Source organism: Bactrocera tryoni, chromosome 1, assembly GCF_016617805.1.
Source record: "Bactrocera tryoni isolate S06 chromosome 1, CSIRO_BtryS06_freeze2, whole genome shotgun sequence".
Lineage (NCBI taxonomy): Eukaryota > Metazoa > Arthropoda > Insecta > Diptera > Tephritidae > Bactrocera > Bactrocera tryoni.
Window position 1 is genome coordinate 57,371,664 of NC_052499.1, and position 16,734 is coordinate 57,388,397.

Sequence of the window (16,734 nt, forward strand, 5' to 3'; positions counted from 1 at the left end):
TCCTTCGAACTTAAACGACTCCTCTATTCGTCGATTGCAGAGTTTCGACGCTGATAAATTGCTATATGTATTTTCTTCCAAAAAAGTAAAATATATCACGCCAAACTCTGTCGATCTCAGAAAATGGTGTACGAATTGGGTAAAACAAAAGAAATAACCTCGCTGTCCTCGCTGCAAAACTAAGCAGCACTACATCCTGATTTAAATTAAGCAGTGAAATGGAGGAGTTTTTACAAGCCGGAATTGCTTCGAAAAAATCGACCCATCCTCGAGAAAATTTAACTCACTTGCTAAGGCATTGGTAGACAATTGAAGAATTTGCTTTTATATTTGAAAGATTTTCTGAGATATTGCAACACTGCCCTGCCCTACCCTGCAAATATCCTACACCTGATGAATACATGCCCAAGACCAAAGAACTGTAGAAACAATGCAATTTACTCGACGCACCTCCGTGGAAAAAGGCAACCGGTGTTTCATAGGAAAACGAAACGATGACGGTCTGAGTTTTCGAGGATTCACAATCAACTACATTGCAGAAAAACGGACAGGACAAAATATGAGAACGGACACGACGAAATATGAGAGCGGACAGGTCCGCGCCCAATTCCTACAAAAGCCCGGAACGGAATTAACCCGGCCTTATGCGGCCAAAGGCTTTTATTTCGGCATTTTAACCCTTTTGGATGGAGTCTACATAATCATTACAACAATAACAACAGGTCCACACCTCACCCAAATTAGTAAAATTGGGCTTCGAACTGATATCGATTTCTTTCGCTTCAAGTTCAATGAGCTATACTGGATCTATGATGAGAATTTTTTTCTCCGTATATGAACACCTGCTCAGAATCTGGCTTCATGGGAAGGATACAGCGGAAGTGCAGATGCCAACAGCAGTTAAAGAGATGAAGTCACTATTCTATTTGATTGTAAGGTCTACCGTAAATTTCATTTAATTAGAAAATTTTCCTAATGTACCTTTCAAAGATGTTCCACTATAAAGTATCAAAATAAATTTAAAACCAAAGAAATCTGATATATTCGAAATTTACAGATCGGAAAGTTGTCCACAACTAATTTATGAGCGACATCTATCGACGAATAGTGCTTTAAAAGACGTCAATATTTTTGAACACACTCGTTTGTATTGCAGCTAACTTTGAGCACAATTGTGACATTTGAACTTGCGAATAAATTTTTGACAGCACCAACCGCAGCAGTTGTCTTCATTCTGATTGAGAGTATTCTTATCGCAAATATAATTTGTGAGGAATTTTAATTAACACACATTTAAAACAAGGTAAATGTTACATAAAAATAAAAATTAAGTGCTTGTCCAACCACGCTTCAGTCAAAATAACAAACAAAACAGTCTAACGAACAACAAGAAGCGATTTGACAAACGTCATTACATAACCTTTTAGGTTACTCTGCTATTATTTTTGCGTAAAATTGGAAACTTTTAGACTGCTAAACATCTAAAAATTATTTGCAGATGTTGTCGCAATCAGTACTGTCTACCGTACGCGTGCTGCGCACCGAGGCACGTCGTAGCATTGGCATCATGGCACCAGCGTTCAACAAAGTCTCCGACCCCATCCAGCAGCTCTTCTTGGACAAAGTGCGCGACTACAAGAAGCGCAGCAGGTACACATACTAACTTATAATAGTAAATATAGAGTAGAAAAATAAACGAGTACCTTTTATCTTCCATATTTTAGTGGTGGTAAATTGGTTGACTCAACACCCGAAATTGAACGCGAGTTGAAGAACGAATTGGAACGCGTTGCAAAGCAATACGGCGGAGATGGCAAGGTCGATATGACTAAATTCCCCGAATTCAAGTTCCCTGAAGTCAAAATCGATTCCATCACTTCAACCAATTAGATTTTTAATATTCATTAGGATGCAATTTTCAAATGCCGCTTGTGGCCAACTGCCAACGGTGCATTAAGAAGTTTTGCGTGTTAATTAAAATACGGTAAACAATTTATTTCTTTATGGTCTATAAAATAATAACGCCTCCTAGAAGAAAATAAAAAAAAACTAATGGTAAAACACTCACAACACTTTTATGATTGTTAATGAGACGTACTTAAAGTAGATTAAGTTTGAAGATAACGGGTTATGTCGCTATGACTTGCTCCACTGTCTCCTGCAGCAGTTGCATTTTGTGATATTCCGCGACACGTCGGAAGGTACTTAGCAGACCTTTGATTTCACGACCGCTTATAAGTGGCACGAATTCGCCAGCACAGGGACAGAACTCAGCGAGATTTTCACGTTTTATTTCATTGCAACGTGCGCATCTCAAATCTTGCAGTACATAGGACATGACCTTGCGTTGCACCACGTCGATAATGCGCATTTCGATCTCCTCATTTTCATACGCTACGAAACATTGTGCACACAACCAAACAGGGCTGTAAGAAAAATTGTTTGTAAACAAATTATTGACGTTTGGAGAGTATTTCAAAATAAGTATGTCAACAGCATAGCTAGTCAACAAGTAGCATTATTATTATAAATAAGTTAGTCGCATTCAAATCCTAAAAATTTTTGTTGGAATCTTATGTACTTACATGCCGTCCTTCATTGCTCGATGTTTGTCTTTGCATAAGTCCAAATCACGACAATGGTTACATGCTTTACAAATCACTTCAGCAATGGTGTAAGTGTCGCTTGGATCTTTCCACTCAGCAAGATCTGAGAACTCGCCAATACCCACGAGTCGTAACATGTTACGCCGCAACTCATTCACATCGTCGGTTAAACCCTTGTCAACACTCAACGCTTTCACTACAGCACGCGTCAAATCTAAACCAGGGCTTGGTCGACCTTTGCCATAATTTTTATGCAATTTTGATACAAAATCAAAAGCGGGATGTGATATTTCTTTAATAGCTTGTCTGGTGTCTTTGCCTTCGGCCAAGGACTGCATGAATAGTGTGAGCAGTGTTTCGAATTTCTCGCGGCAAGCATTCTCATCTGGCAGATGTTCACCAATGGTCCAGTTCAATTCCAGTGACAGCTGTTGCTCGCTTTCACCGTCGGCTGTACCGGTTTCATCTGCTTCTGGACGCACAATCTCTTCGATATCATCTTCGTCCTCTTCTTCGTGGTCATTAGTGCGGCGCTTAGGCTTCGATGTGCTATTTGCCTTATCGCCATCTTCATCGTCATCATCAACACCACACAAAACAGTGTCACTTGTTACGCCCGGCGGCAGTTGACCACGTATGCCTGCGTAGTTGGCGTGATCGAGCCACAGCATGAAATTCCAGCATTGCTCATAGGACAACTGAATCGAATGGAATAGTTCCTTATTGCGTAAGCTCTGTACTACATACTCCACATAGCCCAAAGCATCAGCCACAGTCTTCTTGCCCGAATTAAGTATGATGCGATTAAAGTCGGCATAGATAATTGTGGCGCCCAAACGCTTGAACTCCGCCACAATGCGCAAGAACATTTTACGCATTAAGTTATTCAAGGTACGTCGTAAAGCCGGATCGTACAATAATGCGTTTGAAGAGCGCACCCAACGATAAAAATGTATCAATTGGAAATCAGCAAAGATATTCTGGTTCAGGGCTACTTCGCGCAACCAACCGTTAACCATATGCCGCAGCACACGAAAGGCGGCGGAGCACAGCGCCGTTTCATCATAACTGGGTAACGTTGCAGCGGGCACGGTGCCAATCATTTCCTCCAACGAAGCTTGTGGTATCACATCGAAGGTTACTGCCGAGCTGGCACCCTCCATCTCTTGTATGCGATTTGATTGTAGCAAGGCGCTAACGGCTAAACTGTCCAGCGCCAGCTCTACACACACATCACTATAGAAACCCGGTCGATTCTGTACGACCGTAATACTCTCTTCAAATTCAGCCAATAGACGACTGTCATCGGCCTCACGACCACCCAAATCCGGTCGTGTAGTGGTCGACCACCAGAGCACGAAATTATTGCGCTGTAGAATGCGCGCAAAAAATAGATCCGCCCCGAAGAGCACTGTGTCGGGTGGCATATTACCGATGGGTACCTGAGGGGTATTAAATAAAATTTGAAGTGGAAGTTAATTCTTGCGTTTATTATTTGAAATTTTTTGGAAACAATTTCGGCGAAAGAAATATTAAAAATTTGGGAAATTTGAGGTTATCCGGATATAAGTATCAATATTTTGAAAATAACGGAAAAGTTTCCCAAAAAAAACCAAAAACTATATCATCTGTTTAGAATTTTTATGTCGGATTTCGAGATCATCCGGATATATTTAAATTTTTGAAAATAAGTTTTCAGCATACATTTTCGGAAACAATATCCGTTATTAAATATTGAAAGATACTCAAGGATGTTTGAAATCCGTTCAGAATTCCTAAAGAAAGTCGAAATTATCTAATTTTGAAAACTTTAAGCTTTACTAGGAATTTCATTAGTTTTAATTAGATTTTACTTCATATCATAATTCAGAATTTTCGAAAATCAAGATATAGAAAAAAACAAGGTCATAATTCAGTCACCAACCTCAAGGTCACCCATTTTTTTTAAAGCAATGTTTACATACCTGAAAGTAGCGACACTGATCCAACATCATCTCGACCACATTGTTCAGATGCAAAAAGTGCCGTACCAACGCGCGTGAGCCCTGGCGCTGCCAATCCAAACCAGACAAAAGGGACGCATCGTCTGTGATGTGTATGAGCGCTTGTGGGAAGTCAAGTAAGACAGGCATAGCCGAGTTCAGCTTACGCGCTTCTGTCGCTGTTTGCACGTACAGCATGGAGGGACCGCGCTTCTCATCCTTATAGGCGGTAAGCGCGCGCTGTATGTGGCGATAGATCTGCTTCACATCTACTTCGATGAGCACTTCGAAAGTGAACTCTTCCGGTGGCAAACGTTCTATTTCAGCCACATCTTTCATAGTTTTGATAAGCGCCAAGCGTTCGGCTGTGTAGAGTGTGCGCATATTCGGCATTTGATTGGTACGCACTGTGTCTAATGCGAAGATTAACGCCTTTCTGCTAGACAAAAGAAAGAGACCCCATATTTCCTTTTTGGCTGTGGGCGTGTTGTGTTGATAAAGATATATTTTACGCAATTTGTGTTGAGAGTCTTTCAAATATGTGTGACCCTGCAAGCGTTGCTCCAGCTGTTCAATTGAGAAGCTATCCAAGTCTTTCGTGGCGAGCGAGGCCAAACGTTGTGCCTCCTGGCGCTGAACCGAACACATGCAACCCATATCCATGAGCGCGCGAAACTCTAAAGACATTTGTGTCTCATATATGCCCTCAATATCCGGCGTCGCCAGATCGGCGAGCATACCCAAACAATTATCCTTGAACACCTGCTCCGGTACACTGTAACGATACAGATTATAGACGGGACGCGCGCGTGGTAGCACGCGGTTGACTTTCTTCCACAATTGGCCATCTTCGGGTGGCGCCACGCTGCGTTGGTTTACATAGAAAATACGCGGAACCGTCAACTTGATGCGATGCAGTTCGTCACCAATCATCAGCCACACAGTGAAATGGCCCATATCATCATTTGCCACTATTTGCAACACATGCCACACGTGATCGATGAGCGCGCGTTGTGCCCGTCGCAAGAAGCCACCTATTGTGCCGGTGGCTGTTACGCCATCTCTGGCGCTCGGCATTAGTGGCGCCAGTGTTTGTTCGTTGCGTGGCCTCTTGTTGGCTTGGCGCACGCGTAGACGACGCTCCAACTGCCACGCCCACTTTTTCTTTTGAAAACGCACCCATTCGATTATTTCGGTGCGCGTTGTGCCAATCGCTGGCGGCGCACCAAGCGCTTGGCGCCATGTTGCCGCTTCGGCTGCCTTGTTAGCTTCATTTTCTGTCTCCTCGCTTTCACCCGAATTCACGCGCTTGCGTTTCGTTACAACAGGACGTCCGTCGAGCGAGCCTTCAGCTGTATTTCTGGCTACCAAATCCTCCATATCGGCGATCTCGCTGGTGGCGCGTACTTCACGCGTTGTTTTCGCTTTCGGCATGAACATTTCATTAATGCGTCGCTGCTTCAGCACATCGTTCTTTTCGAGTATTTTTTTATGCAACCAATCGGGATGTTGAACACGCGGCACGGGATTCGAAAGTCCCTGCAGCGCTGCTGGTATGGTAATGATTTTTTGTATAGTGCCACCCAGACGTTCGATGTAATAGTTCCAGTCCAGCACATCACGTATATCTGCATCCCCCATTGTGCTGTCCTTCAGCCAGCGGCGCAAATGATAACGACGCACATTCGGCTCCGACTGGAAAATAGCCAACGGAATTGCACGTTCTGTGACGGGTGCACCTTCTGGTTTCTTCGAAATTATATACTTGCAAGCCAGACCGGCATCTTTGACTATCTGATCGCCCAAAAATTCGGCCAAACGCTTCGCTGTGGAAATGGAAGTACTCTTTTGTTCACCATAATCTTCCAGTTTCTTAGACATCGATTTGTTTTCAGCGATCAAATCAAAAAGTTCCGAATCAGGTAGATTAGAACCGCGACTGTAAAGCACATCCAGCCAGTAGTCAGCAACTTTGGCGACAGAGGCATAGCATTCCTCTAAAGTATTGCCCGCCAAGAAAGCTTCGAAAACTGAACTTTGAAAGTTCTTAATTAACTGCAATTCACCACGTCGTTTCACCTCGAAACCTTTCAACTCAGCAAGTGAACCATCGAAATTGAAGACAGCATAACGTTTCTTCAGTTTTTTACCCTCTTCTTTTGCCGCCGGCAACACCATAGCCAAGTAGGGACCATCCACCTCAAAGAAAATTGAATTCTCTTCACGTATGCGATATTCCGGCAATTTGCCATCTTCTGCGGGTTTGACCAATTCATGATATTGATCATTGGTGAAATACTCTTTCACCATTGTGTTTAGCACCGCATTGGGATAGGAGATGTTGAATTTCTTTTTCTTTTCGTGTGTCGTCTGTATCGTAAACTCTTGAGGAAACGAACCGGGCAGAATACACCAAATACCATCAGTATCCAACTCTAATGGGCGTCCGACACGTTCGATTATCTCACGCGCCTTTGTGATTATGTTTGAACCAGTATAGCAGACAATGCCCGCCATTGGCATAGAATGCCAACGTGCGCCCCTTCGCATCACATAACCGTAGAAAGAGTTCAAAATACACTTGTGTGCCAATTGCAACGAATCATACAGCACTTCTCTGCCCTTCGCTGCTTTAATCTCGGCAGCATCACCAGACGACAGTGCAGCATTGACAGCTGCCTTCGCCACCTTTGTGAGCCCTTTGTACTCGTAGCGACGATCACGAAATGCGCGCACTGTATCCACATAGAAACTGTTCTCCTGTTCACAAACGGTGGAGGTGCGTGTTTCCAGTTTTGTGATCTTCGTCTTTTTATAAGCCTTACGACAGTAATCGCTGAGACGTTTCTTCTCATAGGCGGCCTGATCTTCGCGTGAGAGTTCATGGAAAGCACGGTTCGGTCCGCCTGGGAAAAGTGGTGGAAATTTTTCTGTTTCCAATTGTTGTTGTATGCGTTGAAACTCATTCCGTGTCGCTGGCAACATCTCTCCACGCCACAGCCAATCCATGACGCGTTTACATTTAGCGCCTGGCTTGTTAAAATCGCAAGCAGCGCAATCGGTTTCACTCACCATAGCCGAAGGTTGCAGGCGGTTGGTGAGGATGATATTAGGATACATAGCGCCAACGTCCAAATGGTATATGACAGGTTGTTCTAGACGATTGGGTATATCATGGAGACCTTAAAATAAATATAATAAAGTTAACTCAACATCCTATTAAGTAAATTGGGTATAATTACCTTGCAACGCTTGTGTTATTTCTTTATTCACATCCTCTAAATTCGTCACCTTGTCTATTGGCACACCCTCTTCCACCTCAATGGCATGCACTAACACTTTGGTTACATTATCTTTTAATTGATTGACCATATTTGGATCGAGACGAAAACGACATGGTATATCCGCACGAAAGACGCCTGACTCTAGAGCTTCTACATGTCCGCCAACGTATGTTTCCGAATCCAATACATGACCCTCATTCGACAATTTATTTAGCTCATTCTGTTGCTTGTTGGGATATACAATGTTGGCATGATAAGCTTGCACCATAAGTAAGGTTTCACAAAGCGTGCCCGAACCCTTGCGCAAAATTTCATCTGGTTCCATAGGAATGATTGTGTTCAAAGCGAAAATGAATGGATGTACGTATTTCATATACAAGTAGTAGGTGGCTACCGCATCAGACACTGAGTAGTTCGACAAAACTTGTGGTTGCTCCACAGCCATGCGACACATATCTTCTGGATCCAGCTCAACTGGATCGTAACGCAATTTAGCCTTCGCTACCGCTTTTAGACCTTGCGAACCGACTGGTAGATAGGAATCACGTTTTACCTGGTAAACATAAAAACTATAAATAATAAATAAAATAAAGAAAATTTATTTTTTACCCAACATAGACAATCCATATGTATAGCGGGGCGACTCAAATAAAAACCATCTCGCAGTTTTGAGAAACCAATCTCCTGTTTCATGTCTAAATCATAGACAGCAGCACGCGTCTCAACAAACGGCCAATCGAAGAAGTCACCGTTGTATGTAACCACAATATGTGGACGTACTTCCATTATATGGTCGAAAAATTTCTGTATTAAATGCATTTCATTCTTTTCATTAAATACGATAAAATTGCCTTCGAATTCTGGTTTCGGTGTATATTCAAAGTCATCTACATCTGTGGAAATTATTTCACGATTTGTTATGAGATAACCTTGACCATCAATCATATATGAAATCATCATAATTTGATCTGTTTGTGCATCCGGAAATTTTAACGGTAATTTTGTGGTTTCAATATCAAAAGCTAAAACGACTGGCTCAGGTCGCTCGAGCAAATCGGGACGTTGTGTTATTAATGGTAATTCCAAACCACCGCTACGGCAGCGTATATTGTACCATTGACCGCAAAATATGCTTAAATCAATTGACACACGCACATGATAAGGCACGTCATGCTCACGTATGTCCAATATAAGATCCATATAATCCATTTGTTTTTTGACTTCACCATCGCTACCGATATTGGACGCCGCCAGTGAGGACGACAACATTTGCATATAAAATGTGTTGGATTTCTCACGTTCCAAATTGCGTTTGACCGCTGCGTTTAATTCACGACGCACTTTCGTCATAGCCGTTTGATTTAGAAATGAAAGTTTGAGAAAGTGTTGTTTTTTACCCACTAAATGATTTGCCAAGTCGAGGTCTTCTTTACTTATGTGTTCTACATTTGCCAATTGGCCAGAGTATTTGCGACTCAGAAAACGTGCCACTTCATGTGACTGTTTCTCATCCGGTCGTATCAATAAATATGGTTTATATGCTACAGTACATTTGAAGCGTGAGCCATCCATTTGAATGAAAAACAAATCTAAGGCAGCAACCAGACGACGGTCTTCATCCAAAATTTCAGTCTGCAGAAAATAAAGCATTGCATATTTAAGGCTGTTAAAAACCTGAATAACAAACGTAACTTACCGAGTGCATGTTTATGAGGTAGCCAGTACGCTCAAGGCTATCCTTTACACGGTCGAAGCCATATTTGGAGTCGATTTTATCGTTTTCACGCGACTGTCGGTATCCAGCCTCGTTGAAGAAGTCATCGCTGTGTACAATTCAACAATTACAATTTTGTCACATTTTGTTTATATTTTGCAAAATGCTCACCCTTCAGCACGTGTGTCCGAAGTAAATTTGCCTGTGTTTTGAAGAATTTTTGGTCTATTGCCACCCCCATCCTCCATTATGTGCATAAAATTTATTTGCAAAACTTTGGATTTCCGTAGATTTGCAGAACTTGTGAAAAACTTATTGCAATTGATGTTTATTTGGCGGCAAATTGTTTGAAGTGAAGAAGGGTTGCCGACTTTATAAATTTAAATACAGTCAGCTGATCGATTTGTCATACCAGATGAAATGAATAAATAGTAATTAAAAAAAAATGTTAAAGCCAAATATATATGTAGAAGAATATATAAATAACAAAAATAACTTCTAACTAATGCTACAAATGTTATTATTTAGAATTTTTTCTCAGTTGGCTTAATACAACATTTTTCGATTTTGTTTATGTATTCTAGTTTGTATTATAGTCCGGCACCACCGATCATAGCTCCACGTCAAACGAAACGCGAATTAGCTCAGAAGCCGCCTTGCCCGATAAAAAAATAAATTTTTTGTGATTTTTATAAGCTTATATCGCACAGTATCCATTAAATTTGGCTAAAATGGTTAGTTTGATCAACACAGTAGACACCGGTCATGAGGATATGATCCACAATGCAGTGCTGGACTACTATGGACTGCATTTGGCAACTTGCTCATCAGATGGGTCTGTAAAGGTGTTCGATGTAAAGAACGGAAATCAAATTTTGGTTGCTGACCTCAAGGGTCATCAAGGGCCTGTGTGGCAAGTAGCATGGGCCCATCCCAAGTTTGGAAATCTATTGGCTTCCTGCTCATATGATCGTAAAGTTATCGTATGGAAAGAGGGCGCTGCAAATGAATGGACGAAATTGTAAATACATATACACATAACAGATAAGACGGTATCGTTTACTAACAAAAATACTTTTTTTTTTAGCTATGAGTACAACAATCACGATTCCTCCGTTAATTCGGTAGCTTTTGCGCCTGCCGAATACGGTCTGATACTAGCGTGCGGCAGTTCGGATGGTTCGATATCCATACTAACATGCAACATAGAATATGGCGTTTGGGATAGCAAGAAGATCTCGAATGCACACACTATCGGTTGCAATGCAATTTCTTGGTGTTCTTCAACTGTGCCAGAACCGGCATTCGATCAGCGTTCTTCAACACGAAACACTGCGGTTAAGCGTCTCGCTAGTGCTGGCTGCGATAATTGTGTGAAAATATGGCGAGAAGATTCTGATCGTTGGGTGGAGGAAAATCGGCTTGAGGGACACTCTGACTGGGTGCGTGACGTAGCTTGGGCGCCATCAATCGGGCTGGCCCGTTCACAAATCGCTTCGGCGTCACAAGATCGTCATGTTATTATCTGGAATAGCACTGATTTAACGACATGGTCGTCAACAATATTGCATACTTTTGATGATGTGGTTTGGAGTGTGAGTTGGTCAATGACTGGAAATATATTAGCCGTTACTGGTGGTGACAATAAAGTGACACTGTGGAAAGAAAATAACGAGAACCAATGGATGTGCATCAATGACGATGCCGCGGCTACAAATGCACAAACAAACGAGCAGCGCACGCTGTAAAAATAAATGGCTACCAAGTGAAAAGTCTATGACAATATGTAAACGACGTTTCTTAATTTGCCAGCAGTCAAAAAATAAATATAAGACGTACAGACATATAATAGCTAGAAATGTGTGCTGTTGAAAAAAATATAAAAGTATCGAAAGCATATTTTTATTTCTTTATGCACTTTTTGTTTGTTGTTTCATATTGTCATAGACATTTTATACATTTTTGAGTTGCTGTTAATTTGAAATTGATTAAATGGTTTAGAGATAAGAAATTAAGTCTTGTGCAGATTAGTCTCGTATTAATGTTCATGTTCTTCTATTTCCATATATATATAACTAAATAGACATACATACATACTTATGTTTATTTTCTAATATACTTGCTCAGTTATTGTGAAGGCAGGATTGTCGTATTGTAATACAAAATAAATTTCTAGCTAAAAAAGATATTATGGCTTTATTTCGCCTTCTCATTTTTCTTTGAAAAATAATGGTTACAAATTCTTTTATACTTTCTGTAGTTAATTTGAGAATTATTTACTTGTCTTAATTTTTCTGAGGGAACTTGGTTATGTATGCATTTTTTGTAGCCGTGGAAAAATCCCGCTAAAAGTCACACGTGTGCCAATTGCTAATTATGAGAATATATTTCTTTATTATTGGAAAATGCAATTTGTGGAAATTTGTATGGATTAGTTTTATACACGTGCGGCTTCTAGGAAACCGAAATCACTAAAATTTCCCTTTTGCATTTACAAAACCGAAATGTCAATTATACGATTTGGTGAAATATTTTAAATGTGGGTCATCTCCATAATGTCCTTTTTGGTTACATAACGTGTTTTATCAAGAAGTGTTCTATATATTAATACAGTGGTTTTAGATGTGTATGACATATATGTTGAGATATATTATTATACATATATTAAGACATTATACAATTACAGGTCAACAAAATTTAAATTTTTTAAGTTTTTCATATGTACATATATTTGTGAATTTGATTAACATCTATATATGTATATGGTATGAAACTGTATAGTACACCATAAAATATCGGTATATGTAAGTGTTCTTAAATACAAGTGAATAGGATTCACATGTTTCAGTTTATAGTTCTTTTTAAACGGAACGAACTCGGATTTTTATCCGGCCAAAGATTGTAAACTCGGCAGTACTTCTCAAATTACTTGGAGCAACAACTCAATGCCAGAACATATTAGTAAAATTCATAGAAACCCTGCTGCGTATTGAAAAGTATAGTGATATATTCAGCATTATCAAAGAAATTACTATGATAGAAAAAGCAGGAACTATGTTGCGCTAAGTATATGAAAAAGGAGTTTGCTCTTCCCAGAATGCTTTAAATATTACAATTACATATATTCCACTCACTCATACATAATTTTTGAAAGATTGGATAGAATTTTCACCATTTGTAGGTAAACGAGATTTTTTTCTTGTAGTTATTGATGCTACGAGTTGACTTCGTTTGAGGATTATCCAATAAGGCATTCCTCTTTTATCTTTAACAGAGAATTTAAGTGCCAATCAGAAAACCTTATAAAGTATGGAAAATGCACCACTTTCGAAATAATCTGCAACTTTTCACCCATTAAACCGAACTTAAAGATCATTAGTTTATAAATGGTGATTAATTTCGAGGTTTCCTACTTATTTGAAGAAAGAACACAGAAACTTCAAATTTAATGAAGAATATTTATGATCATTCGAAAGAACATTCTTTGTATTTATTTTTTGAAGATTATCTCTTTCAAATGTTGACCGCGGCTACGTCCATCCTTTGAGTCCAATTTTCGATGACTCGTTCGAGCATTTTGACTGGTAACTGGCGAATGACACGCGTGGTGGTTTGCTCCAAGGCCTTAATCGAAGCGGAATTGTGCGCATAGACTTTAGACTTTACATATCCCCGCAGGAAAAAGTCTAACGATGTGATATCACACGAATGCTCACTGAAGTATTCTCTCAATAAATCTATTGATGGATGCGATATGTGAGAAGTGGCGCCATCTTGTCTAAGTTGAAATAATGAGCTTCAATTCCAAGCTTCAAATAGTCGGTTATCATCATATTGGTGATAACGGTTGTTGTTGTTATTGTTGTAGCGGAAGAATTCTGCCGAGTTGACAGTCCTTGTCCGGATAAAAATCCGGGTACGTTCCAGTTACGTAGACCCGACTGTCGTGGGAACGGCGCGGTAATAACAATCGCCATTGACGGTTACGTTCTCACCGGCATCGTTTTAGAAGAAATATGAACCGATGTTTCCAACGGCCTACAAACCACACCAAACCGTTATTCTTCTGGATGAAATGTCAGTTCTGGAATCTCTTCAGGTTGCTCTTCGTCCCACATGAGATAATTGCTTGTTTACATACTCATTGAGCCAGAAATAGGCCTCATCGCTGAACAAAATTGAACTCAAAAACGTCGGAACCTTTTTGGAACTTTTCAAAAGACTATAGGGCGAAGCAATGTCGCTTGGGAAGGTCGAGCGGCTTCATTTCTTGCACAAGCTGTATTTGTACAATTTCAATTTAAGATCTCGAAATAAAATACGCTAAATCGTTTCATACGTCAGTCCGAGTTGCTCTGATCGGCGCTGAAGCGATATCTCCACGATATTCGTGTACTCTCAGCTCCGGCTGCTATATTTTCTTCACTGCATGCTGGACGTGGTCTATTCGGTCGAATATTATCCAATAATGATGCTGGGTCTCAAGATGGGTGATGATGTTGCGAATAATGCGCTCAGTAAGCCGAGTTCGTCTGTCTTTCTCTCCGTCCGTCCGTATTAGTTTATTATGGATTAAACAGCTCTACAAAAAAAAAAATTCACACTAGATATCTCAAAAAGTTTTGATGCTTTCACGTTTCCTTATTCCTAAAAGTATTGAATGTGCCTTTTATTTATGATAATTTCATAAATATTTTGATAATTATGGGCTTGTTAGTAATAAAAATTTAGTTTTCTAGTACTGATAAGGGTTTTGAGCAACGTTCTCGCGCATACAAACATCACGTGATCTCCACTCTCAGGCTCCTTACCCGAAAATATACGAATAATTATCCGAAATGTGTTAAGGTTTCATTAAAAATCGTGGATATATGTATCTAGAATTACAGTCTACAAAATTTCTTATTTTACTCAATGAAAATCTCGCTTCTGTTTCCAAAGTATTACCCAGATATCGGTACGGTCTGCTTCTACAACAAAGTTATTTATTTTCTCAAAATGACCTTAGCGATTTAATATATGAACAAGTTAGGAATTGTAAAACGATTTGTCAAAGTGTTGGAAGGATATTGTTTGAGGGACATTTGTAGAAAATTTCAAACTTCATAGAGAAAAGCTAAAAGGTGGAGTCTTTGTTGAACCTGATATACGGCAAATAATTATATTACTTCATGGTTATAACTGTTCCGGAAAAGCTTTGTATTGATTGTGAAAAATTTCCTATGCGAAAACTCATTACCGAATGACAAACTGGAGTTAGATTATATTCGCAATCATCTGGATAAAGTTTCGGATAGTTTATATAATTATACTTGTAGTGAGACACTGAGAAAGCTGTTGCACTAAGATCTAAAAGTAGAAGTGATCTATCAAGGTTGATGGGAACGTTTGGCATTTATGGCAGATTACTGCTAGTTCTTAAAAAAGGATTGCCGCTGTCTCTTAATTCGCTGAACGGCGAATAACCGTTGCCAATGCGCGAAAGAGTATAAATCTCTCGCCGGACCTTTCTCTCGAAAACACGCCTGCTCATCAGATGTTGTCACCGTCCATGTTTCTGCACAATAGAGCGGGGATGAAGAGTGACTTGAAGAATTTGGTCTTTGTTCGTCGAAAGAGGACTTTACTTCGCAATTGCCTACTAAGTTCAGAGTAGCACTTGTTGGCAAGAGTTATTCTGCTTTGGATTCCCAATCTGACATTGTTGGTGGTGTTGATACTGGTCCCAAGATGGACGAAATAATCTACGACTTCGAAGTTATGACAGTCAACAGTGACGTGAGAGCCAAGTCTTGAGTGCGACGACTGTTTGTTTGATGACAGGAGATATTTCGTTATGCCTTCGTTCCCTAAAGGACCCATTTGCTTCGCTTCTTTGTCCAACTTGAAGAAAGCAGAACTAACGGCAGGGGTGTTGAGACCAAAGATATCGATGTCGTCGATTAAGGTCTGCAGCTCGAATTATTTTCTTCAGCAGTAGATTAAATAAGTATCACGATAGGAAGTCCTCTTGTCTGAAAACTCGCTTCGTAGCGAACGTCTCGGGAAGGATGCTGACGGAGCTTTTGGTTTTGTCCAACGTCAGCTTACACAGCTGTATTAGTTTTGCAGGGATACCAAATTCAGACATAAAGGCTGCTCCTCTTCGGTTTGTTTTAAGCAGCTTTAAAATCTACGAAGAGCTAGTGTGTGCCGATCGTCTTTTCATGGGTATTTTCCAAAATTCTGGTCAGTTGTTGATATTCCAACCCTGAAGCCACACTGATAAAATCCAATGAGTTTGTTAACGGTTGGCTTTAATCTTTCCCACAATACGCTCGATAAAACCATATATGCGATGTTGAGGAGACTTATCCCACGTTAGTTGGCGCTGATTGTGGGGTCTCCCTTTGTGTAGATTGGGCAGAGCTCACTTAAATTCCAATCGTTGGACATATTTTCCTTTTAACATATTCTACAAAGAAGCTAATGCATGCTCCTTATTAGTTCTTCGCCGGGGAATTTGAATAGCTCGGTCGGCAATTCAACGGCCCCCGCCGGTTTGTTGTTCTTCAGATGGGATTGCTATTCGAACCTTTTCATTCTTCTGAATTTTGTTAAGTAAAATTAAAATAAAGATTTAAAACTAAACGAGAACAAATCTTACATATGTACTGATAGTTTAATGAACTATGGACACAAATATAACCAAAATCGATCTTATACCTAGGACAAAAAAACCAAAAAAAAAAAAATAAATAAAAATTAAAAGCCCATCCAAGCCACTTATGATATGTCCATAGCCCCCAACACTGCATAAAAGCCTAGTTTTTAATCATACGAATTTTTTCCACCACTCACTTGAGTTTACATGCAGCCACGGGCGCCTCCAAATTAATTGGCGTAAATTTAAATTCATTATTTATTTGCACAATGTTACTTATACGCCTAGTGGCACATTTCTTACCAATGCTTCAGCTGGCGATTTTCTTTGCGGGCACGTACATATGTATGTGTGTGGGTGTGTATGCATGGCACTATGTGTGTGTATATATTCAAGCATTAAGCAGCCGATTAAAGCAAAAACTCTGACTTGGCACAAAGTTCACTATACTCAAAGGCATTAGCACATTCCAACGCCACCGCAAACTGTGAGCGACACTAGCAAA

At 40.1% G+C, this 16,734-nt stretch overlaps 3 protein-coding genes across 3 annotated transcripts; 2 read left to right on the top strand and 1 right to left on the bottom strand.

Moving 5' to 3' along the window:
* The first annotated feature begins 1,184 nt into the window (after positions 1-1,184).
* LOC120771829 (ATP synthase-coupling factor 6, mitochondrial) lies at positions 1,185-1,992 on the top strand. The gene is made up of 3 exons (XM_040100065.1): positions 1,185-1,303; positions 1,499-1,650; positions 1,725-1,992. Exons 2-3 carry the CDS (start codon positions 1,499-1,501, stop codon positions 1,888-1,890), a joined length of 318 nt encoding a protein of 105 aa, XP_039955999.1. The 5' UTR covers positions 1,185-1,303; the 3' UTR covers positions 1,891-1,992.
* LOC120771822 (DNA polymerase epsilon catalytic subunit 1) lies at positions 1,874-9,937 on the bottom strand. The gene is made up of 7 exons (XM_040100051.1): positions 9,758-9,937; positions 9,569-9,695; positions 8,482-9,504; positions 7,831-8,425; positions 4,571-7,770; positions 2,586-4,048; positions 1,874-2,426 (listed from the first exon to the last, which is right to left on the bottom strand). Exons 1-7 carry the CDS (start codon positions 9,841-9,843, stop codon positions 2,129-2,131), a joined length of 6,792 nt encoding a protein of 2,263 aa, XP_039955985.1. The 5' UTR covers positions 9,844-9,937; the 3' UTR covers positions 1,874-2,128.
* Positions 9,938-10,198: 261 nt separating this feature from the next.
* Positions 10,199-11,772, top strand: LOC120766395 (protein SEC13 homolog). Its single transcript, XM_040091841.1, has 2 exons — positions 10,199-10,607; positions 10,674-11,772. The coding sequence occupies exons 1-2, from the start codon at positions 10,318-10,320 to the stop codon at positions 11,332-11,334; spliced, it is 951 nt and encodes a 316-aa protein (XP_039947775.1). The 5' UTR covers positions 10,199-10,317; the 3' UTR covers positions 11,335-11,772.
* The last annotated feature ends 4,962 nt before the right edge of the window (positions 11,773-16,734 follow it).